We start from the raw sequence: 24499 nt of genomic DNA on the forward strand, positions 1-24499 counted from the left end.
TAGACGAAGCGGAGTCCAGCCCGGGGTCGTCACATGTGGTTGCCCAAGCCCGCCAGCCACTCCTTCGTCGAATCCGCTGGCTGCGCCATTCTCAAGCCCACCGGCCTCCGCTCACTCAAGCCCTCCGGCCGTTCCTCACTCTAGGCCGCCGCCGCTCACTCAAGCCCGCCCACCTCCGCTCACTGAAGCCCGCCGTGTGTGGCGCTGTGTTTTGTTGTGAAAACGAAACTACTTTGTTTGGCCTTCCAAGGCCTGACAGTATGGTAAAGGGCGTAACATTTCCGTCACACGCTTGAGGTATTCGGCCAATCACAACGCACTGGATAACTGGCCAATCAGAGCACACCTCGCTTTTCAGACCGATGAGCTTTGTAAAAATCGACGCATTTCAGAAAGGCGGGGCATAGAGGAGAAACAATAATGTACAGTATGTGGAAAATAATGTTTTTTTTTTTACTTTAAGCCGCATAAACATTTCATTACACCAAATAAACAAAATAAGCAAATAACAGCATTTTTAGCAGCATCATATGACCCCTTTAAAAATTATTTTGGTTACTATGAAAATGCTTTCTGCTACTTGTATAAGAGTGCAGTAACTCTGTTTGAAACATTTTAACATCCTAAAAAATATATATTAGTCGTAGTGCTGTCAAACGATTAATTGCGATTAATCGCATCCAAAATAAAGGTTTTTGTTTACATAATATATGTATGTGTACTGTGTATATTATGTATATATAAATACAAACACATGCATGTATATATTTAAGAAAAATATGTTATGTTTATATATTAAAGATATTTATATATAATATAAAATATAATAATATAAATGTATATACATGTAAATATTTTCAAAATATATACTGTATGTGTGTGTATTTATATATACATAATAAATAAACACAGTACACATACATATATAAACAAAAACCTTTATTTTGGATGCGATGTATTTATGTGAGATGAAAATCAGATGACACTTCAAGAATAATTCATGGATATAACCAGGCAACTTCTTCACAAACCTTAATAATTGTGTGTGAACAAAAAAGTATCACCTATAGTTTTCAGGTGATTGAGATTTGTGCCAAAAAATGATCTAGTACACAGCATATGCCTTATGACTGAGAACATAATTAAGTCAGCACAACATAATGCATGTTTTCTTGAATATACTTTTGTGTCATTACAGAACTGTCAATGTATGCAGAGATAAACAACAGACAAACTCACATTTTTCAGGAGGGGTTATTGTAATCGTCTGAGCTGTGAACTCTTCATCGAAATATCTGGTATCTGTCTCTGACGACACCTGAGGCTTGAAGGGAGGTATCAGCTGAGGAAGGAAGAGAGGGGGATGAAAAAAAACACAGAACACCTGTTTGTGCAGATCTGACACTGCATATAGTACGGCGAGCTGGAGGGCTCAATCTAACGCCTCTGAACCGCACCTCCTCTGCCAACCATTGTGCTATTTGTGTTCAAGTGACAGTGACCTATTAGTGCATCGAGTCACACATAACCTCTGTCTTAACATGCACCATTAAAAGTATTTTGGTTGTCTGCAATTTTAATTAAAGCTTTTTTTCCTCAGTAAAAAATGATGCCTGACTTTTCTACAATGGCATCAATGACTAATAAACTTTGGCTTTTCCATTATGTTGCATCCACATATAAAGAGGTCGAAATAAAGTTAAATGCCACTTTTATTATCTAGCCGGGTTTCCATGCAAAGTTGCGAATTTAACTTGTGCGCAAAATTGGAATATCGCACAAAACATTTGCGAACAAGCACCGTTTCCATCCAACGAGTCAAAGAGAACAAAATCATCACTTCCTGATAAACTGGCACTATACAGGTACATCACTAAGAAAAGTAGGAGAAGCTACTGAATATAATATTTTTAATTTCCTATATAATAATTTTCCTATATAATAAATTACATGCACCTCAGAACGAGCAGACGAAACACAATGAATGCGGTTATTGCTTTCAGAGGTGGATGCTGCTGTTTGGGAACGCAAACAGTCGTTTAACACTTCTGGTAGACAATTATACAGAAATACTTTGATGACAGACTTTGCTCGGGCATTTCCGAATGACCATAACAACATTTCAGATGCTGTGAATGAGATCGGTCCACTGGTTAGTCAGAATTTGCCGTCCCATAGCGCAAAGTCACATGACTTTTTTGATGCGCTTGGAGGAATTTATTAACAAAATGCATTTCCATCTCCCATTATTCGCATTAACCCTTTTTCGCACAAGTCAAAAACCACCTCAAGCCAGCGTAAAAACTTTTTTGCGAATTAAGGCATTTTTATTCGAAATTCAGCGTTTCCATCACTCGATTCTGATGCGATACTTCAAAATGCGCATAAAAGCAGGGTGATGGAAACCCAGCTTATGAAAGCTTGTTTCTGACCTGGAAAATCAAATGATGACGTATAAAGATGAAGTTGTGAAACATCAAGTCACATACGTAATTACAAGAAAAAAAGTCATAGTTTTTAAAGACATTCTGTTTTAACTCTGATGTAGAGATGGACTTTAATATCAAGGGGTGCGTTTCTCAAAAGCATTGTAAGCTAAGTTGATGGTAGAGACCTTTGGTGGCAATGGATCTACAATCTACTTAGGCTTATGATGCTTTTGGGAAACAGCCCAGGTCAACATAAAAAAAAATTTAAGTGGCTCTTCATATGTAGTGGTGAAGGCAGGACAGCATAAATTCTGAGTTACCTTTTTATCATAGACATCCTGCCAGTCAATTCCCGCAAAGAAACTATGTCGCATAATTTCTTTTGCATCATCTGGACCTCCACCAAGTCTGACAGGAAAACAACAGGAAGCGACATGTATTTAGTCACAAGACAACTTATGATCTTACAGCAGTTAGTTCCTGTCTAAATAAGTGCTGTAACAGAAGTGACAAAGAAAGACCAGTTGAAATGTGTTAAGAACATAGACCATACAGATCAATATTGTTATGACTGACCTCTTATTGGGATCTTTGATGAGCAGGCCTGACAGTAGGGACTTGGCGTCAGCAGAGAGCGTCCTGGGGAACTTGATGTCCTCCATTAGGATGAGCTCAAAGAGCTTCTCATGGTCCTGATTGTAGAAAGGCAGTCGGCCACACATCATCTCATACATGACCACACCGAGACCCCACCAGTCCACCGCACGGCCGTAATCATTGTCCTCCAGCACCTGAGAACAAACACACGCATACAAACATCCCTGCATGAAAGCATTCATGATCAACCCAAGAAATCAAAACATGTACAAGCACAGGGACACTTTGTACAGAAAAAAATATATATCTTAAATGTTAAATATGTTAGTGCTAACCTGTTTAACATTTAATAATTATTGCATAAACACTCAAAAATATGGATGTCTCAGCACCAGTGTTGTGCAAGATTTAGAATTGAAGAACTGGCACAATTTCAGCTCACAAATGTGAATTTGAATTGAACTGGACACACCCCACAGGAAGCTGAATTAGAATTTTGATGACAGAAAGAGGTATTTAATGACTTGCAATTTTACTACATTTAACACAGGTAATTCTAAAATATATCTATCCATTCATCCATGCATCTAACCTTCAATCCATCCATCCAACTTTCTATCCATTCATAAGGCCTATAAACCTTCAAAAAGCTTTCTCCCCAAAACTTCAAACAAAGTCTGTCTTGACAAATGCCTCTTTTCTAGTTAAAATTACAGTCATACAAGTTACTTAAATTAAATTTCAATAAGTAAATAAAATGAAACCTGTTTGCTACCTCACTACAAATTCAGGAATTGAATTGTAGTTTTAAAGGCGATCTCAATTCAATTCCGAATGATGCACAATCCTATGAAGAGCTTGGCAAATGTATTTCAGAATAAGTTGCTCATGTGTAACATAACACTAAATCAATTTCATCTCCATAAGAGTCATCACAGCTAAGAGTTCCTAAATGAATGGCAGTCAGGAACATCAGTGCTAATATATGAATATCAGTGGCTGATAATGGCAGCACTTCACACACTCTTATTGTAGTGCTTCTCATCAGCAAACCCATGTCAGCGTGAGCCAGCTCCGTCTCTTCGCCCCATCAGTGCTAGACTGATAAAAGCATCTAAACATTCATTCTGCACCGGCGCATCAGGTCAAAGATCCAGCACAGGATACAGTCGGTATCTGGAAGCACAATCCTAAAAGCCTGATATCGTTGGATCAAAGCTATGCTTTTGGGCAAGCGTCCCAGGCCCCAATTACAGAGGATGCTCATACACACATTACCGGTAGCTCTTATGAGTCTATGTGGCGGCTAGAGTTAGCGTGCAATGTAGAGGAGCTTTTCAGAGCGGAGAGTCGTGATTAATACGTCTGACTAATGACAAGGCTGGTTGGCACAGAGCCAGTTAAGCATATGCTCAGAGTGGTGTTATAACGATGTCTCCTCTCTGATCTTTAAAAACAGGCAGACCTGCACAAGTCAACAGCAGCATTCATTACTCTGTCTGATTAGGGAGCACAATGTGAATGTCCATGTGTGAACGCAGGGCTAACAACCTCCATACAGTGAGATGGGTGTATATGACTACTCCACTTAAGTTATAAATGTCAGAGCAAATCTTCTGAATGGTACATTGTGTGCTTTGAACAACATTTAACATTCAAAAGTTTGAGATCTACAAGATTTTTTATTTATTTATTTTTAGAAATTTAGATTTTTACTCCGCAAGGACACATTAAATTAACAATAAGAGACTGTATAAGGACATTTTTTAATGTTAAAAAATATATCTATTTCAATAAATGCTGTTTTTACCTTTCTATTTATCAAAGAATCACAGTTTCCATAAAAATCAAACAAAAAGCATCAACACTGATAATTATTAAAAAAAAGTACCAAATCAGCATATTATAATGATTTCTGAAGGATCATGTGACACTGAAGACTGAAGTAATGGCTGCTGAAAATTCAGCTTTGCATCACAGGAATAAATTACATTTTAAAATATATTCAAATAGAAAAAAGTCCTTTTAAATTGTAATATTATTTCACAATATTACTGTTTGGTAACACTTTAGTATAGGGGACCAATTCTCACTATTAACTAGTTGCTTATTAGCATGCCTATTATTAACATTTGCTTTTTATTAGTACTTATAAAGCACTTATTCTGCATGACCATATTCTACCCAATACCTAAACTTAACAACTACCTTACTAACTATTAATAAGCAGCAAATTAGGAGTTTGTTGAGGCAAAAGTAATAGTTAATGGTTTGTTAATAGCGAAAATTGGACCTTAAAATAAAGTGTGACCCACCTAATAAATGCAGCCTTGATGAGCTTAAAAGACTTATTTTAAAAACATTAACTAATATGTTTCTATAACTAATAATTAATTGCATTATTTACTGAACATGGTTATCTTTTACCATATTTCCATTGCAGCTGTTACATACAGTGAAGTTCACATGCATTAAGTGTCATCCAAAACAAATCGCTAAACACTATTTTTTCTTAAAAAGAAACTGAATGGATCCTTTATCATTTCCAGTGCAGAAGTTAATGTGCGTTACAGTGATTTTACCACCGCTAAATAATAAGAGAGTGAAAGTGTGTTCAAATTACACGGACAGAATGTGTGTTTTTGCACGTCTAAGTCCAGGACTGGACAGGACCGTGTGTTCTGGAAGCAAACAGGAGCGTAAGCGAGGACGAGGACACCGTTCATGTGTGTGCGTGGCATGTATGGGCGGATTGTGCTGTTTGTCCTGGGAGTGTACGTGAGCAGCTCGGCTGCAGGCAGGGATGCGATTAATGCACACAGAGCCAGTTGGGGTCTCCCTGTTCCAGAGCCACAGGCGAGGAGGAGCGGCTGCAGGGGAGGAACAGGCCCCTGCTCGGACAGCCATGTGGCAGGGCTGCTGCTCCCAGGACTGGGCCCTTGGCAAGGCTGGCCTGGGAGGGATGGGACAGAGAGCCTGTGGCTCCACCAGCCCAGTTCCCCAGCAGGGCAGTGGAACAGACAGCCTCCATGAGCTTATCCCACTTTGGCCGGGCTACACGAGGACGCTTGTGCACATGCACACAAATAGGGGTGTGTAAAGTGCATACAAATATATGCGTGCATACTGTAAACGCACGGATCGCCGTATGCACGCTTACCTGCTGCTAAGCACCTGTATGCATCCTTCAAGAAGATGAACGCTAGCCACACCTGCATGCTGACAAACGCATGTCCTGTAGGCTCATTTACAAAAAGCTAATGTGCTCTGAATCACACCTGGAAGCTAGCGATAATGTGTTTTATTGATAGCAAACATGCTGTAGAAATGCTGCAATTACAAAATGCTAAAGATGTGACAGATGAGAACTCAATGACAGATAACATACAGCTTGTGAAAGTGAACTGTTATTAGAGAAGTATTTCTGTAAATGTATCTTCATTCAATCTCATTAGCACTTAAAACATTTGGTGAGGGCCAAATTTAAGCGAAACTATTCCAATTTCACTTCTGTAACCCTACAAGTATTTTTTTCCCTCTAAATATCTTTCACACTCTCTCTCTCTCTCTTTCTTCTTTTTCTCTTTCTCTCTAATCCCCCTCTACTTTGCATCTCCAGGACTTGGCTCAGGCTGTGCTCTGTTATTTTTACACCAGTACGGCAGTATAGATTTCCAGGTTTCCCAGCCACCTTCTTCCAACCTTCCCCATCTGCCACCATCTGCCTCTGTTTAGCATGTACTTTTTTGTGCAATCACATACTCTTGTGAAAAATAACCAACACTCAAATCATCTCCTGGCACAGTGGCCAGGCTGAGCAAAACAAAATGTTGCGCCAAATTGTCTTCCGTACTTTTTCGAGTGGAATCTATATCCCCTCTTCACTCCCGCTGCCGCCCCCTGCCTGCTCCCCCCTCCTGTCTATAAATATGGATTTAGTCACTGCAATCTGGGCACCATGCACACCTCTGGTTGGCCAGAAGGTTGAACAGCAAACTACTGTTCAAAGAAAATAAAAGTGATAATTACTTTTGCTATTTAAAAGACATGATCTGTGCTCTGGTTTAACAGGCTGCATTTATATTACTGATATAAATATCTAACATTTACAACACTTTCTATGAAGCCTATACATATAATGGATAACAATGGTATTAATATATTCATATAGGATTAATTCAATACACTGCCATTCAAACATTTTGGGTCACAAGGAGGAAAGAAATTAATATATTTATTCAGCAAGGATGCATTAAATTGATCAAAACTGACAGTAATATTTATAATGTTAAAAAATATTATATTTTCTATTGTAATATATATATATATATATAGAGAGAGAGAGAGAGAGAGAGCGATTAGAAAAGAAAATTTCATCTATTTTAATATTTCCACAAAAATAGTTAAGCAATAGGAAACCATGATACATTTTTTATATCATGATACATACACACACACACACACACACACACACACACACACAATTCAACAGCATAAATATTAATTTTATATCAAAATATAACCAGTTATTTAAAAGTGCCGTAATATTTCACAATATTACTGCTTTTGTCTCTATTTTTTGATCAAATAAATGCAGCCTTGGTGAGCATAAGAGATGTATTTATATGTATTCATAATATTTTATTTACAACATTTTTATAATTTGTTTATAACCAGTTCAATCTTTTAAATAATCGTAACCAGACTATTATGACAAGTACAGTATTGCATTATATTAAACAGTGATTCCAATTATTTGTAATCATGGTTTGATACAATTATTTTTAAGAACATACACCAGATTGTATTACATGTGTCAGTGTGAATGCATTAGGAACATTTGAATAATGTATTTTATAGAGGCTTCCCAGAAATTAGAAGCTTCTAGATGTTGAAGAGTTCACTAAAGTGTCCAGTTCAGTGTACTGAAGGAAGCTCCTGATCATTACTGTATCTTTAACCAAACAAGCTGTGCAAGACTCATCTTAATTCAATATCACTGTAGTTTAAGAGCTTGATTATTATTACTATTGCAGTGTGTGTTTTTTGCTTTAAATCACATAGAAAGCAAGAGGTTAAACATGTATTGTGAAATATTACTTAAAACTTGCATGCAAGGCACTCCATGTAATGACAGCTGTAACTAAATATTTTAATAGGACCATTTAATCATTCAAGCCATAACTAGACTCTCATGATATGATCTGAAATCATAAATTTGTCATTTAAAAACCGATGGGCATGTTCATGGTCTCCTGCATATGCTCCATTGATTACCTCAGTTTTTGGGATAGTTGCAGGTTTTGTTAATGATCAGGGGTTTCTTTACCTCTGGTGCCAGATACTCTGGCGTCCCACAGAAGGTCTTCATGGTAGCAGCATCAGTGATTCCTTCCTTGCAGAGGCCAAAGTCTGTAATTTTGATGTGACCATCTTTATCAAGCATCAAGTTCTCCAGCTGGGCAGAAAAGAAAAGAGTGTGGATTTATTGACTTTTCGAAACAACAAACACAGAACTTGGTCATTAACACCAAGTTCTTTTTGAATCTGCTTCAAATTAGCACTTTGAATTGATTGGATTTAATTCATTTATAGAATGCTTGAATTACTACTATGTGACAGACATAAGGTGTTTTTCCTTCTTTTTTCGTTAAAGCATCTTAATGCAACAAACATATACTGTATGGCTTTTACACATGTTGAAGTCATGATTAATAACTTAAAATCCAAAAAATTAAAATACTTACCTATTTGTGTTAGTACTTGTACCTAAAGTGTACTAGTATTTTTAATTCATGATGTTATTAATGTCTTTAAAAAAAGTGTCTAAAAAAAAGTAGACAACTACATGGTATAATAAATGTATTCACTGGAAGTGGAAAGAAACTTCAAGCCACATTAATTTAACCTTTTAATTTTAATGGCTAAGCTGTTTGTCCAAGTTTCTTGGCACTTCCACAACTGGCTTGGTCCAAGGCTGCGAGCAAAACACTGTGTCATCATCCACAGCCGCCAGAGTTCCTTGTTTCCAAAAACCAAAGAAAAAAGCCCCAAACTCTAGAGCTTTTAATTACATTTTCCGCGTCCCATGACATACACTCGGATAAAGGCATCGCGACAGAACAAAACCTCCTCTCTAAATATATGAATTCTTTCCCCTTTTTCTGTTTACCTTGAGATCCCGGTACACAATCTTGGCAGAGTGCAGGTAGTCGAGGGCGGAAACGATCTCGGCGCCGTAGAAGCGCGTGCGGTCCTCGGAGAACACCCGTTCTCTCGACAAATGGAAAAACAGCTGCAGGGTAAACAGCAGGGACAGGATTGCAATAATTACTGATTTATTGGAGGAAATTAACACAACACAAACGGCCTCACATCGCCATATTGAGATGATAGATGGCGAGGCCCTCGGAGGACGCCCAGCGAACCCAGACAGCAGCTGGCACATCATCCCCGGCTTTCCAGAGACAGGCCGGCGCGGCCTGTTAAATCAGCATTTTAATCAATACACCAATCTTGTTAAAGGCAGCGCTGTGTGCTCATGGGCTAACGCTCCATTAAAGTGGCAGGAGCGCCCCGTCCCCGGCAATCATCTCCGCCGTATCTTTTATGGAGTGCCCCGCGCTTTCTCTCTCCTCCCGAGTCAGATGTCAAGGGTTTCTGTCAACTGTCTGGCCCTCAGCTCCACTTGAGCCCGGCTTATAGAAATTACCCAGAAGCCCGACGAGGAGAGTCTGTCTATTAATTGCTGTGGGATGTTTGAATATAGCTGTCCGGGGAGAGCTAACGGCTCCGCTGATCAACCGGAGGAGGGGGTGAGTGGGACCGGGGTGGCCGAGGACAGGTGTGCCTTCATCAGAGCACTGGCAGCTGTGAATGTGGCGAGGCTGAAAGGGGAGAGACTGATGGGCTCTGCACAGCGTGTGGAGGTTAGGGGCTCTGGCTGGACCAGGCAGGGGGAGCAGGTGACATTGCAGGCTGAGGGAATGAGAGCGAGATTGCCGTCTCTCTGATTAAACAGCACCGTTGGTGGTGGAATTTCCTTTATCAAAACTTGAGCCCCTCAAGATGGAATCCTGCACTCTGCCATATCAACAGAGTGATGCTGTCAAACTTCTACCAAGTGCATCCTGGACGACTACAAGTATTCAACTGAACTTACAACACTAAACTTTTCAAACTGCTACTAGTTATGGCAGTTTGACTGACATTTGTTAAACAATATTCACATTTTTCTTCAAGCAATTGGTTGTTTAATATCTGTCTGCTGATAAATGGCACAATTTGGTAAGCACTATTACAATCAACAACAATCTGTGTTCACAGGTAAAAACTTTATCCCTTGTTTGCATAATTCCTCAACTTTTTATGTCACAGCCATTCATTTTCAAGTGAAATTTAAGTTACACGCAGTCCACTACAATTACAATTACAAAACTGGCGTTAGACTAACCAGGACTTGTCACAAGGACATTATATATTGTAGCTCTTTTGTTGCTTTGATTGCTTCTATTGCCCTCATTTGTAAGTCGCTTTGACTAAAAGCATCTGCTAAATGAATAAATGTAAATGCTAATAGCAATAATAAAATAATACATTTTAATCATGTAGATAACAAAACAACTTTGCATAAAATAATGAAATAAATATAAAATAATAATATTTGTTGCTATTGTTTAAATAGTCATTTTACATTTTTTTACATTTAGGTTGCAAAACAAATGTGCATAAAATAACAATAACAATGCATGTTAACCATTTAGATCGCAAAACAATAATTTAAAGTAATGCATAAAATATCGTAATAAATAAAAATATACATGTTGTATTGATTTAATATTCATTTTGTTTTTATCCATTTAGGTTGCAAAACAAATGTGCATAAAACAATACATTTCTAATCATTTAGATGCATAAAATGATGTAAGAAATAGTAATAATAAGAGTAATTATTATTGTTGTTGTTGTTGTTGCTGTTATTAGACATTCATTTTGTGCTTTATCCATTTAGGTAGCAAAACAAATCAGCATAAAACAATAACAACAATTATTATTTAAAAGCATACTTAAAAACATTGGTTCCGCATATCAGTTTTTAGACACTAAAATATAGTTATCGGCTGTTAATAATATTGGATGATCATTTTGCTACTTGTTACATTTTTCAAAGGACAAGAGAAAGTCTCTTCGAACTGTAAATGCATCACAAAATATGATCTTGCACTTAACTTTTCCCTGATAACAGATTAACATTTTTAGCTCAGCACAGCCTCACAGTGAGTATTTAGATATTAGTGACAGCATTACTACAGAAATAGACTGTCTGCCAACACAGACGAAAAGACAGACACACAAAAGACAAATGCAGACACACACGTACCTCTCCTCCATTGACATACTCCATCACGAAGCATAGGCGGTCTTTTGTTTGGAACGAGTACTTCAAAGACTGAAACAGCAGGTGGATACACCATTAGAGGAAAAACAAAAGCAAAAAAACCTAAAACAAACACAACGTGAGAGACGCTCATCAAAATGTATGTGGTGAGAGAAGCGTTTGTCTCGAGAGAAAATGAAAGGAGCGTTTGCTCTTTCTCGCAGGCCTTGATGCTAACTTTGAGGGAAGGTGAAGTTTACGAGGGAACACCAGATTGACTGGCAGTGGTAAATTGTTTTGCTAAACCTGCTGTGTATGTTGCGTGGCATACAACAGCATCTGGAGTGTCAGAAAATTACCTCTCACTGGCGACTTCTCAACAGATGCACAGCTACATTTAGGCCGCTAATTTATTACAGTTTATTCTCTACATTATAATGAGGCTCCAGGGAAAAGCCAATCATATATACAAAAGCACTGGGAAGTGTTAAGGTCTCTGTAAATCCACTCTGAGTGATAGTTCATTATAAAATGTGCACTCACGGTTAAAAAAGGATGTCTCGTGTTTTTTAGTACTCTGCTTTCTGTAAGCGTGTGGGCCACTTCGTCCTACGGGAAGAAAGAGAAGGTGGATCATGAATTGTGTTTTCTCAAGATAAAGCAGGTTTGCTTACAGTACATGTGCACAGTGGATTTAATGAGGACTGTATTACAAAGCTTCTCAAAAAAGCATGGGATTAAAATTACACTTTTATAACTGCGTTAAAATGTTGCTGCCTACAACTTTGAGATCTGAACCTAGATAAATAACAAACAGAATGAAAAAAATAGTGCTGTCAAACGATTAATCGCGATTAATCGCATCCAAAATAAGTTTGTGTTTACATAATATATGTATGTGTACTGTGTATATTTATTATGTATATATAAACACACACACATACAGTACATATTTAGAAAATATTTACATGTATATACATTTATATATTGATATTTTTATATATATTTAATATATAAACATAACATATTTTTCTTAAATGTATACATGCATGTCTTTGTTTTTACAAAATACAAAAACTTTTATTTTGGATGCGATTAATCGCGATTAATCGTTTGACAGCACTAGAAAAAATCTAAACATAATTCAAATTTATTCACTAAATATTCCTCATTATTCTTACCTTGGCTATAATAACCTCTTTCTTTAAAATTTTCATTGCATAATATTTCCCGCTGGCCTTCTCCCGTACGAGAATGACTTTTCCAAAAGTGCCTTTTCCCAATAATTTTAAGTAGTCAAAGTCATTCATTGTCTGCAAAAAAAGAAAAAGCAATAAATTGTCAGACTTACTGAAATGCAATGCATATAATTGGGGTCTACATTTCTATTTTGTTAATGTAACTCAATCAGAATACGTTCACATCTCGCATATCTGCTGCGGGGATGTAATCCTGCTGCTTAGAGACTTCACTGCCACCAACACACTGACATGTTCGTACATTAGCTTGTTGTTTAAAAATGATGAAACTCCCAGAAATACACAGCCTTAAAAGACATTATCAAGAGAGAGCTTCCTAATTTTGTGCAATTGAGTCGTAAGGTCTGTTTCATATATCCTGAATCTGCTGTTGTAGGCGTGCACTGAGCTTTCACACTGACAGCGTTTCTGAAAGAAAATGGAGTGATTTCTGGGTTACTACACTGAGTATTTCTTGAATAAACTAGAAAATGCTTATTTGGGAGTGTGCCAGAACAAAACTTGATTATCATGAGATCCAGTTTACATGAGGAGGGGCTCAAATTTAGAACCCAAACTCCAAAGAGCAGCTACAAACTGCTTAAATCATCTGGAATCGAACAATGCCTGAGAGTTTGTTTCACAACTTTATATTGCTTTTATAGCAAAAAAAATCATGTTGATAAACAGGTTTATTGTGCATTTACATTGTCTTTGCTGCTTGGTTCATAATGTGATGTTGGGTTCAGCATCCATACTCTACTAGCAGGCACAGAAATAAATGAATAGTTCACCCAACAATGAAAATCTGCAGAAAATGTACTGAAAAGTCACTGGTGGAAGCTAAAGTTAAATCGCCCTGATGGATGTGTTCATTAAAAACACACTGTTTAATTGATGGACTGGAGTCAAGTTGATTACTAGTGGATTATTGTGATGCTTTTATCAGCTGTTTGGACTCTCATTCTGACGGCACCTATTCACTGCAGAGGATCCATCCTCATGTCGTAATGCTACATTTCTCCAAATCAATAAGCAAACAAACTCTGCATCTTGGATGGCCCTGAGGTTGAGTACATTTTTAGCCAGATGTCATTTCTAGGTGAACTATTTTCTTTTTAATAATCCTCTATAACTTTTTGCTGGTTTCTGTCATTCAGCTTCCCAATGTCCCAGCAAACATCAAAATCTGTATTCGAAGGCACCTTGCGTTTGTGATGGCTGATAGATGTGTCCATCTCCTCCTCTCCCATGTTGTCTATCTGTGAGGTGGGACTACACTGGATACGTTCCTCTTCCTGTCTTTGGAGTTTATCTGCCACCATCTGGATCGCCTCTGCCCACTCATCCCTTTGGAAACACACACAAAGCCCATGTTTCTAAAAAAGCCATTTATTAAAACAAAATAACACTGCTTAATACTTCAAGAACACATCTGAGACACACTAAACGAACACATGGTTCAGTTATAAATGTAAACTGAAATGTGAATGTGACCTTTTTACTTTATTGAAGACATCAGGCCAGACCATCTGAGTAATTCACAAGGCCATTCTCACTAGGTGACAGTATAATCTAACATGAGTGGGGAAGCCGCCCCTCTCTGAGAATAGTGTCTCCCTCCATTGAGTTTTCATTTGTCGTGCAGCACAACATCTGTTGTGTAGAATCAGTGGTGCATTCATGTTTTTGAGCATGTGTTAGTTTAATAATGATGGATTCATCTGAGCGAAGCTAGCAGTTTCTCACTGTTTCACAGAAGCAGACTGAACTAGACAGTAGGGCTATGTGGTACAGCACAGTACTGCAAGTTTACAGTGGTATATAATAATATCATAATTTAGCAAATTTTAGTACCCATCTTAAACGTGTCACTATTCAGCACATTTTGGAAGTTCACCATGCTTATAAAAATAAACTTAGTTTAAGGTGGTTATCTGGTCTCCTAGCCTGCTCATTCTAGCTATGCCAGTCTATTTTAATGGTTTTAATTTAAAAAGTTGATCAGTAAGATTTTAAAGAAATAATCCTTATACTTATTAATACTTATAATAATACTTTTTATTCAGCAAGCATGCGTGACAAATATTTCTTGAGCAGCAAATCGGCATTTTAGAATGATTTCTGAAAGATCATGTGACATTGAAGACTGGAGTAATCTGTGCTGAATGTACTTGTGTTATTTGTGTTAATTTAAATGTTGCCTTGGTGAGCAAAAGAAACTATTTTAAAAACATTAACAAATTTTACCAACCCAAAACTTTTGAACAGCAATGTATGCTACTAAGTGGAATAAATAAAGTCATACTGTGCTGAATGGTATTATTAATAACAAATAATATTTCTGTTGCAACTGCTTCATACAGTAAAGATCACATGCTTTAAGTGTCATCCAAAATGAACTGAATGTTTTAACAAAAACTACTTTAGATATTAATACTTAAATAATATATATTATATATGTATTTTTCTTTACATGGACTTATTGCATCAATTGACAACCAGAGTTTCATTTCCTCCATTGGCCAAGGTTGTTCAATTGTTGCATAAGGTACAGATTTAGTATTGATACAGAGGTACCAGAGGCTGGTATCGTACCAAAGCAAAACATTTTTGGTATTGATCCAACCCTACCAGGCAGAGTCTGAAAACATGCACTCTTGTGCACTGCCATTGGTTAGTGGAGAATCCTCAAAAAGAATAAGAGATGGAAATATTTATTATCTCCAACATAATGTATGGATTTCCATTCTGGCTCTTTTTTACAATCCCCATGGTGGTGCATTTGAAATCCCAAGGCAAATTCAAGATCCACTGGGTTAAAACAGTAACATATATGAAGGGCCCTGCGCACCCTCTCAAGGTCGTGCGGATGAATGGGTGTGGAGTGGTTTGGTGTATAATGAGCGGTTTTTGCTAATGAGCGATAAAGGCTTTGAATACAGTCTGGCGTGATGCCAGCTGTCGCCACATCTCTCCTCCTCACATGTAGGCCTGCAGTTTCTGGGCCTCTGCCAGTACGCCGTGTCCCACTCCTGTTCAGAGCTGTGTGTGTGTGTGTGTGGGGTAACCAAAGTGCGCATTGGACTGCAATGCCCTGTGATAGATAGACAAGCAAGTTAGGAGTGCAAGGATAAACGGCTCAGTGTCTGTTCATATCTTTTGTGTTATTAGATGTTCTCTCGGTCTCTTTCAAACGCTGTTATAAGGTCTGCTTAAACATTATTCTGTGACCCCAAAAAGATACTGACAACTAATAGGCAAATATTTCTCAGCTTCTTGGACAGGGGAGATTAAAATAAATCCTAGTTTAATGGTATCAAAATCAATGAAAATTAAACAAGTTTGACCATTTTTGGAAAGAAAATTCTAAATCTACTAAAAGATGTTGTGTGTTTTTCTCCCACTTCAAATTAAGAAACAAAAAGCATATTTGTAAAAAGAAGCTATAAGAGGACTGGACTGCACAGTGCACACTGTCAATAAATGATCATCATCACTGATCATCATAAAAAAAATGTGATTCCTTTAAGGACTAATTGGTTATGAACAACTGGATTATTGAAAACTAATGCAAATTTGGTCCCACTTTGTATTAGGTGGCCTTAACTACTATGTACTTGCATCAAAAAATGGCGGTATGGGTAGGTTTAAGGGTGGCTTAAGGTGTAAGGGATGGGTCAACAGTGTAGTTATAAATTATCTACAGATGTAATTACATACAGGCATTTTTAAAATATGTTAAATGTAAAAACATGTATGTACACAATAAGTACATTGTATCAAATATTAATTGAAATGTAAGTACATACTGGTTAACGCCACCTAATATAAAGTGGAACCACAAATTCTAAATAATATACAGATCAACTTACAGTAAGTGCACACCGGTCAAATTTTATAATGATTCTGGTTCTTCTATACATGCAAACAATGATGTGTGATGTTTTTCTGTCTCTATGACAGCTACAAACAGTTCATTATCACTTACATTCTTATGGGACATGCTTTGTTGTCTATAGATTCAAACAGAACTGACATATAAAAGATGATCAGCTCATAATGTGATCCAGTGTTTTAGTAAAACACCTTTAGGGTTGCCTTTTCTCTTACTAATGGGAAAATGGGTTTGCTAAAGGTGAGCATCACTATTTTTGTTGCTCATATGTAGGGTAAATTTACAAAATCAAATCACATAGTGATCACACATACAGTTTCATTTGGGACAAAGAAAATCACAGAGACTTCAAACTGAAGGAAGGACTTAAGACTAATTTAAGAGCCAGAATAACAGAGACTGTGCATGGATTATTTTAATTTGGGTCAGTAAACTATCACCCATTTACTCATATATTTAAGCTTCACTACCTCTTCCGCAAACGCTTAACCACTCCACAGCCTTAATCTAGCTTTCTAATAAACCTGGCATTGTACACTGTGAATATTTCTGGATCTGTGATAGACTACATAAAGCATCTGCTAAATGTATAAATGTAACCACTACATTATCCGCCAAGCAATTACTAAGGTAGGAGTATATCATATTTTCTACTATGGTCATTATTAATGCTTTAAATTAAAATGAGTAAGTAGCGAAGTAGAGTTAGTAGTAGCAGTTAATAGTTAGTAATGAAAATAATAGAGTTCTCATCCAAACAATACATTCTTTTTGTATGAAGTGGTGGCAAATCAACAGTTTTGTTTAGTTGTAGCAACTATATAATGTTAAAAATGGTTACCAATGGTACATTAATGTTGGAATGGACGTATAATGATTCTCTTAATAGTTGTGTTTTCTATATTAGAGACCATTCTCACCTCTCTTCTAGCGTGTCCACATGGAAGGTCCTCTCTATGACTGTAGTCCATTGTAGACATCTAATAATAAAAGTGTTCGGCTTTGGTCGTTCAGTTTTCATCAGCTGGCATTCTGGAATGACAGACCAAAGTAAATTGTAGCCACATTAAATTTCATCTGCACAATGGAAAAAAAAACATACACACTATATAAATATACACGTCAATCATAGGCAGTAAAGAATAATATAAAGTAAACCCAGCCCACTTCCTAACTCTCTGGCTGCGAGTGTTTGCCATTGTCAGAATGTTTTATTTGATAAACAGAGGGGAGCAGTGAGTCCAATGTAAAACAAATGGCTATTAGCAGAGAGGAGGCAGCAGGTGAGAGAGTGCCACGGTGAGATGAACGAGCGAGAGGTACATTTGCTGGAATGTGGCGCAACATTTCATATACATCAGCCACTGCCCAGTCGGAGGGAAGTAATGCACATCTCGGATACTTTATGAAAGTAGCAGGGGACAGAGGTGATGTTCAGACTGGGCTCATCGCCGCTGTAGATTTTGGGGACAATGCCCAGACGACAGGTGAAATGCAACAGCAGCCTGGGCTGTCAGTCCCATAATGAGGGCCCGAAGCTGGCCAATTTCAGCCACCTCTGAATGACGGCAGGGCCTAAATTTAGACAGGAAGGTTAATGACGACACCTCTAAGGTCACGAAGCCACGCACTGTACAGAACATCAACCTGGGCAGTAGGGGAAGATCGAGTCCCACGCTGAGTGCAGAAAAACAAGGTCACAGCAGCCAGAATGTGACACCTCAGGAGGAGAGGAGGCAGAGGTGACAGTATTGTTTGCTTTGCCACATTAGATCACAGATGACGAGCATTGCTTCAAGCAAGAGACGCTAAGGAAAGCTAGCATGCCAATTAAAACAGCCCAGAAGCTGCGACTTCCGCTGCTCGCAAACATGCAACATCTCTTAAAGGTTTCTCAAGTCCAAAATAAGGTTGAGAGGGTGCCAATGCACAAAAACATCAGGAGACAAAACATGGCAATCAGCTGTGTAAATGTTAGCGAGGACTGGCTTTGAAGAAAAAGGCTGGAGGGTTAAAAAACAAAGAGTTTCCAAATCTTAAAAAAAAAATGTAGCTTAAATGTATCAAGTACTTAGAAATCTACTCTTTGTATTCAAGTTGGTTTTCAAAAACTTTCATACCTTTTTAACCAAAAGTTTTTGAATTTTCAGCAGCCATTACTCCAGTCTTCAGTGTCACATGATCCTTCAGAAATCACTCAGATTCACGCCCCTATGAATTCCATTTTATTTATTCCCCACAAATGCAGTTAAACTGTATCAAAAAGCATTTACTTATACAATTTAAAAGCAATTCATTAAAAGTTTAACAAAAATTACATTTGTACTTTTTTTCAGTTTCATTTTTACCAAATTCTGTTTTCTCATTTTAATTTTTATGGGTTCCATTTTAATGGTTTAATTAAATTTTAATAATAAAATAAATCTGTAATTAATCGACTTTATAACATGGTTTATGGAACCATTTAGACAAAAAGGTTCTTCTATGGCATCGTGAAGCACCTTTATTTTTAAGAGTGTAGTAGTATTATTATTACAGTGAGTAATATATTTCTGTCAACATTTCTTCAAGTAAAACTGAACTTTTATGTTTATGAGTTGCTGTGTTAAAAAAATAATAAAATAAAATAATTCATTAATAATAAATGTTCGGTTTATTAAAACGTTATAAATTAATGTTTTCTGATATGACGATAGTTTTTCTCAAATGAAATGGTAAAATGCTCATGAAGTGACTCTCAGAGCAGCTCTGTAGATGGTGTTCATGTGTTCATGTACTCGTATAGTGAGACGGCTGAAAATACCGTGAACGTCACGCCTGTTTGTGTAGTAAACGAAACCGTGTGTCTGCGCTATTCATTCACACAGAAAAATGCATGATTCATATTTAAATAGTCTTTTTGCAGTTTAATATTCACAGACACTAGTCCATACCACCATTTGATTTAAGTGTGCTGACCTTCTTTTGATTTATTCATCCGAAATTTGACAAATTCTGTGACATTCCGCGTTATACAGTAAATTCCATTTTTAGGACTGGATTCCACAATTTCGTCTGCGTTTTCCGCATCAAGGTTATTAATAGAGTCCTACTAATATGCTGATTTGCTGCTTAAGAAATTATTCAGGATTTGTTGATGAATAGAAAGTAAGAAACAGAAATCTTTATATACACATATATAACCGTATCTGTCAAAATTTCCTGTGTCAAAAAACTTATATAAGGCAGCGTTTCCATCTTTGCTGGTGGAAGCTCTAAACAGAACAAATTGGTGGATCTCACCGAGCAAAGCGATTTGTCATATGCTGCAATCATTGTTAAAAAAGACAAATTGGTCAATATGGACTGTGGTGTACTAGGAAGCAGATGCAGGGCTGGTCAGGCTGTGTACAGGACTCTGTGAGAGCGGTCCGGAGGAAGGCAGTCTGGTGGCAGCTCGTTGCACAGGGGGTGAGAGCGATGCCATTTCAGAGAGTGCATTAGGCTATCAGGCTCCCAGCACCACCTGGCCTCCCAGCTTTCTGCAACAGATGTGGCAATCCTCTCCCACTGCCAAGTGGCCCAGGCCGGATGTATGGCCACCCCTCGCTCCTCCAGCCTTTAGATTAAAACCTGGCTGGGCCTTTTGACGGATGGAGGGATGGGGAGCCGCTCGCAGCACGTGTCCAGAAACCAGCGCTGAAAGCCACACGCTTGAGCTTGATTTGTGTTCCAGAGGAAATAAGTCACTGCTTTCCATCATTTTATTCCATTAAAACATCATTTTTATTCCCCAAAAATCATTTAAAAACAAGGTGAAGCAGAACTGTGAAAGACTGCAAAGCATTACGGCTAAATTATTAACATCTTTGCACATCTGGAAGTATCACAACATTAGAAAAGAGTGGTTGAAGTTTATTTTCAGTGATCCTTGATCATTTCAGATTTGCCTTAAAAGCTTGAGTGGCACATTTCTGTACTTATTTTGTCGTTTAAAAGTACATTAACAGCCTGTTTTATTCTAATGGTTTGAGAGAAATTTTAATTATAGAGAAATTATACAAAAGACCATTCAAAACCACATTGTGCTGATCTGTGCTAGCAATTTTTTGCTGTCAAATTAGTATATGAACATAATTTTGGATTTAATACAGATCAGTGAATCCACTCTTGAGTTAATTCAAGGAGACTGAGCTCTCTGTTGCAAGAGAAAAAAGAATGTACAAAATGTTATTTGTCTTGCTTTGAAGGCATCACTTACTTGCAACAGAGAAGTTATTGAGAGGGTAGGGAAGATCTGCATCCTGTGGCTTCTCCTTGTATCCGATAAAGGACCCATCGGTTTTTAGCAGGAAGTAGCGAGGTCTCCAATTCTTAATATATTCACCTGAGGAAAAAAAAAGATCATTTAAATGACAAATAACAAAACCTCAAACGGCTTAAGCGAATACATGCACACTAAAAACTCACACAAACTTCACACTTTCTTTTTTTTTTACAACTGAGGGAAAACATTTTCATTAAAAATCCACATTGTTTCGGGTAGTGACAAACTGCATGAATTAATATCACAAGGTTAATATCCCAAATATACAGAATGAACAAGATTAGATGGTGCTTATCCGTTGAATTGACTTCATTTTGACTTTGCAAATGACTAAACACAGGATTAAAATGTTAACATGTTTACCACTGCTAGTCCAGCTGTCAGCTACAGCATCATCTGCCTAAATCCGAGGGCAGGTGTTAGAACAACCCAAACCAGGGCCGGTGGCACCAGGTCAGCTTACAGTGAAACGCGTGCGGAAACGCACCACGGATGGGGTCACAGAATCCTCACAGGGGGCAGCACAGACACCTTTAACCTTTCTATGCTAAAGCCGCAAAAAACAACATCTGCTGAGCAGCTGGTCACACCATATTATCATGCAAAACTTCTGGTGCAACAGCCTGTGCTATCTAATAATAAACAGCAGGATTACAAGGGTGTCGGCATCACCACACAGGGGGCAAAGCCGCACGCACACACAGTCCAATAACAGGCTCCAAGAGTGATAATGCACACAACATCTGCCTGCTGAGTGATGCATGCTGGATGCTGAAACCAAACACACTTGCTCATTTGCAATTTCGTACAGTGAACAATGAAAAGTTTGATTTTCAGTATACGAATGCATTGCATTTTGTCTGTTGCTTGTCAATCACACCATGTGGTAAACACAAGGGAAAAAAGGAAATTTCATAGCATATACTATAGTCAGAGCTGGGTAGTAGTAACTGATTACATGTAATCTGGATTAAGTAATCCGATTCCAAAAATTAAGCACTTGTAATTAGATTAAATTACATTTTAAAATACGTGGAAATCGGACTACAGTTACTTTTGTATTGATTGCATGATTACATATCCACACAGTAGCAATAAATTATTCATAATTTATTGATTCTCCATAATTCCTTGTTTCCATCTTTTAAATGTTCTTTTCTAAAATAGCCTACACCTTATATACACTCAGAAAGTCTTCCAGTTTTGCTGACATTCACACAAAAACCAGTCATTAGTCAGGTGGCTATAATTACACAGAAATTTGAAAGGCCATACAGCATTTGACCACTGGATTTACAAAAATCATTTCAATTTTAAGAAGTGTTTTCTCAACATTTAAACATTGCATCAACTACTGATGAACACATTCATTTTTCATTCACTGCTATATTACAAGCCTTCTGAAGCCATACAATAACTGTGCGAGAAAAAAAATTATTTTATTAAAGATTTTATTAAAAATAAAAAAATGCTAATTAAAAAAATATTTTAAAAGTTTATAAAAATAAACTTGGGGATATCAAAACAGAAAACACAAACGCATCCTATTTTTGTCATTGTTTAAGCCATCGCACTACGCAATCTAACCTCAGGACTCAACTGTTTAAATCTGTTCTTGCTGATCCTATTTATTAAGATAGACAATCTGGTATTCGTTCAAGCGCAGACGCAGGAGAATCCACAGACATGTAGTTTCTGATTCTGAACTCCTGGTAATTAGCCACGATCTTCTCTAAGTGACACATGAGCCTCGTGACAGCTCTGATCACTTTTTTTTCAGCAGAAGAGAAAATAAACAACATGTTCTATTTGTAACATCCACTTAAAGCATAATGACACCAGCTTCTCCTAATTAACACATCAGAGAAAAACACCTGCTCATGTTAATTTGAGGAGACGGAGGTCTTCGCTGGTATGCCTCAATGAGGAAGAGGAATCGCTGGGTAGGAGGGAACAGCTGAACAGAGGCATCCGCCTTCCAATCAAAAGGTACAAAAAAAGAAGGGAAAAGGGACGAAGGATAAAAGTGGGCTGTGAGTCGACACATAGATCAATTTATGCATGATTGCTATGACGACCGTCGATCACTGACCAAGGTATTTTCTCTACAGATAAAACTTTAGTAAGAGAGCTTGTTGATTTTTCAAAGACAGCATTCAGCTTAATTTCCATGACTTATAAAGAACTGGCCAGGCATGTTGTGGTGCTCAAATGGCAAACATAGGCTCGAATCCGGCCTGCAACATGTCATTATTCAATTACCCCTCTCATCAGTCTCTAATTTTCTCTTTCTGACACTAAAAACTGACAAAAGCCAAAATAATAATATAAAATTAATAACATAAAATTCTAATAATAATAACAATGTAATACAGGGCTCCCTTTTTTGTCCCCTTGGACGTAACATATTTTCTGGAAGTAATCCCTGAGATTTTAAGTTAATATTTTAATAATTTAATGACACATTTTGTAAGTTCATGGTTCTCTGATGTTGGTTAAAGTTCACAGGACATGCAGGTAAATAGATAAAATATTGCATATTTTTAGATAAAAAAAGTGTTAAAATAATTTTTTTTATTTTTTAAATTATTTATATATTAGTATTATACTTATACACCAACTTATACTAACTTTAAAAATAAAATATATAAATATATTACTGTTGTAAATTGCAGTTGTCCTATAAAATAAAATAAAAAGCTAATTATTATAATTATTTTATTTTATATTGCAGGTTACAATGCTAATATTTATGTTAAATTTCATATAGATTCAAACCATCAAGCTTTTATTGTGGTGGAATACTGGTGAATGCTGCAAACTTCTAGCTACATAACAAATATAATATAATATAATATAATATAATATAATATAATATAATATAATACATGCTTGTCGCTTTTGTCTTCTCTAAAGTGAGCACAAGCTGTCACACACAACATTATTTTTGTTATTGGTGGATCAGTTATTGGCAAGCGCAAAGCAAAGAGTTTAATCAACGATCTGATCCTGGATCAGCCATGGTGTCTTGTTAACCATCGTAGAGTACAATCACTGTACCGCTGACAGAGCCAGGGGTTGAACAGAAGGGGCTGCGTGACTAAAAGCAAATGTTGCTCGAGCCCAGCCAGTGCTGTTTCATCAAACCATTTTTACTGGCTTCTCAATCATGAAATTTGTTTCTTTAGATCCAAAACAGTAGGCGGACAGTTGGTCTGGCAGGCGCCGGTGATGCTTCAACCATCAAGTTTCCAGAGCATTTGGTCAAAGTGAACAGTCCTATTGGTTAGCATTATTACCAAGCACCAGGGTCGTGAACACCTTTAGATGCGAAGTACAGATTAGCTACTGATCAATACCGTCGATTCTTCAACGATTATGCCTAAGAAACTGCACAGCAATACAAATTCTCTGACTAACAAGCTTGCAGGTAATACCTGAGCAATCGCCGGCAAATATGCAACAGGACATCCAAAGTCCCTGCCGCCCCATTCCAATTAAGTTTCGAGATCCAAACAGCTCCAATTGAACAATTAAAATATCATACCAGGTGCCATTCAATTACAAGCCCAGATTAATTGTTCATTTGTCTGTGGTCTGTGACAGCCTGATGGCTGTGGGACGAAGAATTGGGCGGGCCGCTTTCGAGACAGA

At 37.4% G+C, this 24499-nt stretch overlaps 1 protein-coding gene across 1 annotated transcript in view; it reads right to left on the bottom strand.

The window, feature by feature from the left end:
- LOC107666430 (RAC-gamma serine/threonine-protein kinase) overlaps positions 1-24499 on the bottom strand; it is an 83248-nt gene that overhangs the window by 4591 nt on the left and 54158 nt on the right. The window contains exons 2-12 of the mRNA XM_016457746.1: positions 20780-20905; positions 17460-17571; positions 13847-13991; positions 12585-12716; positions 11947-12012; positions 11407-11475; positions 9199-9321; positions 8356-8484; positions 3006-3220; positions 2750-2837; positions 1240-1342 (exon numbers count right to left, since the gene is read on the bottom strand). Of these exons, the coding sequence (XP_016313232.1) occupies positions 1240-1342; positions 2750-2837; positions 3006-3220; positions 8356-8484; positions 9199-9321; positions 11407-11475; positions 11947-12012; positions 12585-12716; positions 13847-13991; positions 17460-17571; positions 20780-20905 (1308 nt within the window). The remainder of the gene's footprint in view (positions 1-1239; positions 1343-2749; positions 2838-3005; positions 3221-8355; positions 8485-9198; positions 9322-11406; positions 11476-11946; positions 12013-12584; positions 12717-13846; positions 13992-17459; positions 17572-20779; positions 20906-24499) is intronic.

This window comes from Sinocyclocheilus anshuiensis, unplaced genomic scaffold (assembly GCF_001515605.1).
Source record: "Sinocyclocheilus anshuiensis isolate Anshui unplaced genomic scaffold, SAMN03320099.WGS_v1.1 scaffold63, whole genome shotgun sequence".
Taxonomy (NCBI): domain Eukaryota; kingdom Metazoa; phylum Chordata; class Actinopteri; order Cypriniformes; family Cyprinidae; genus Sinocyclocheilus; species Sinocyclocheilus anshuiensis.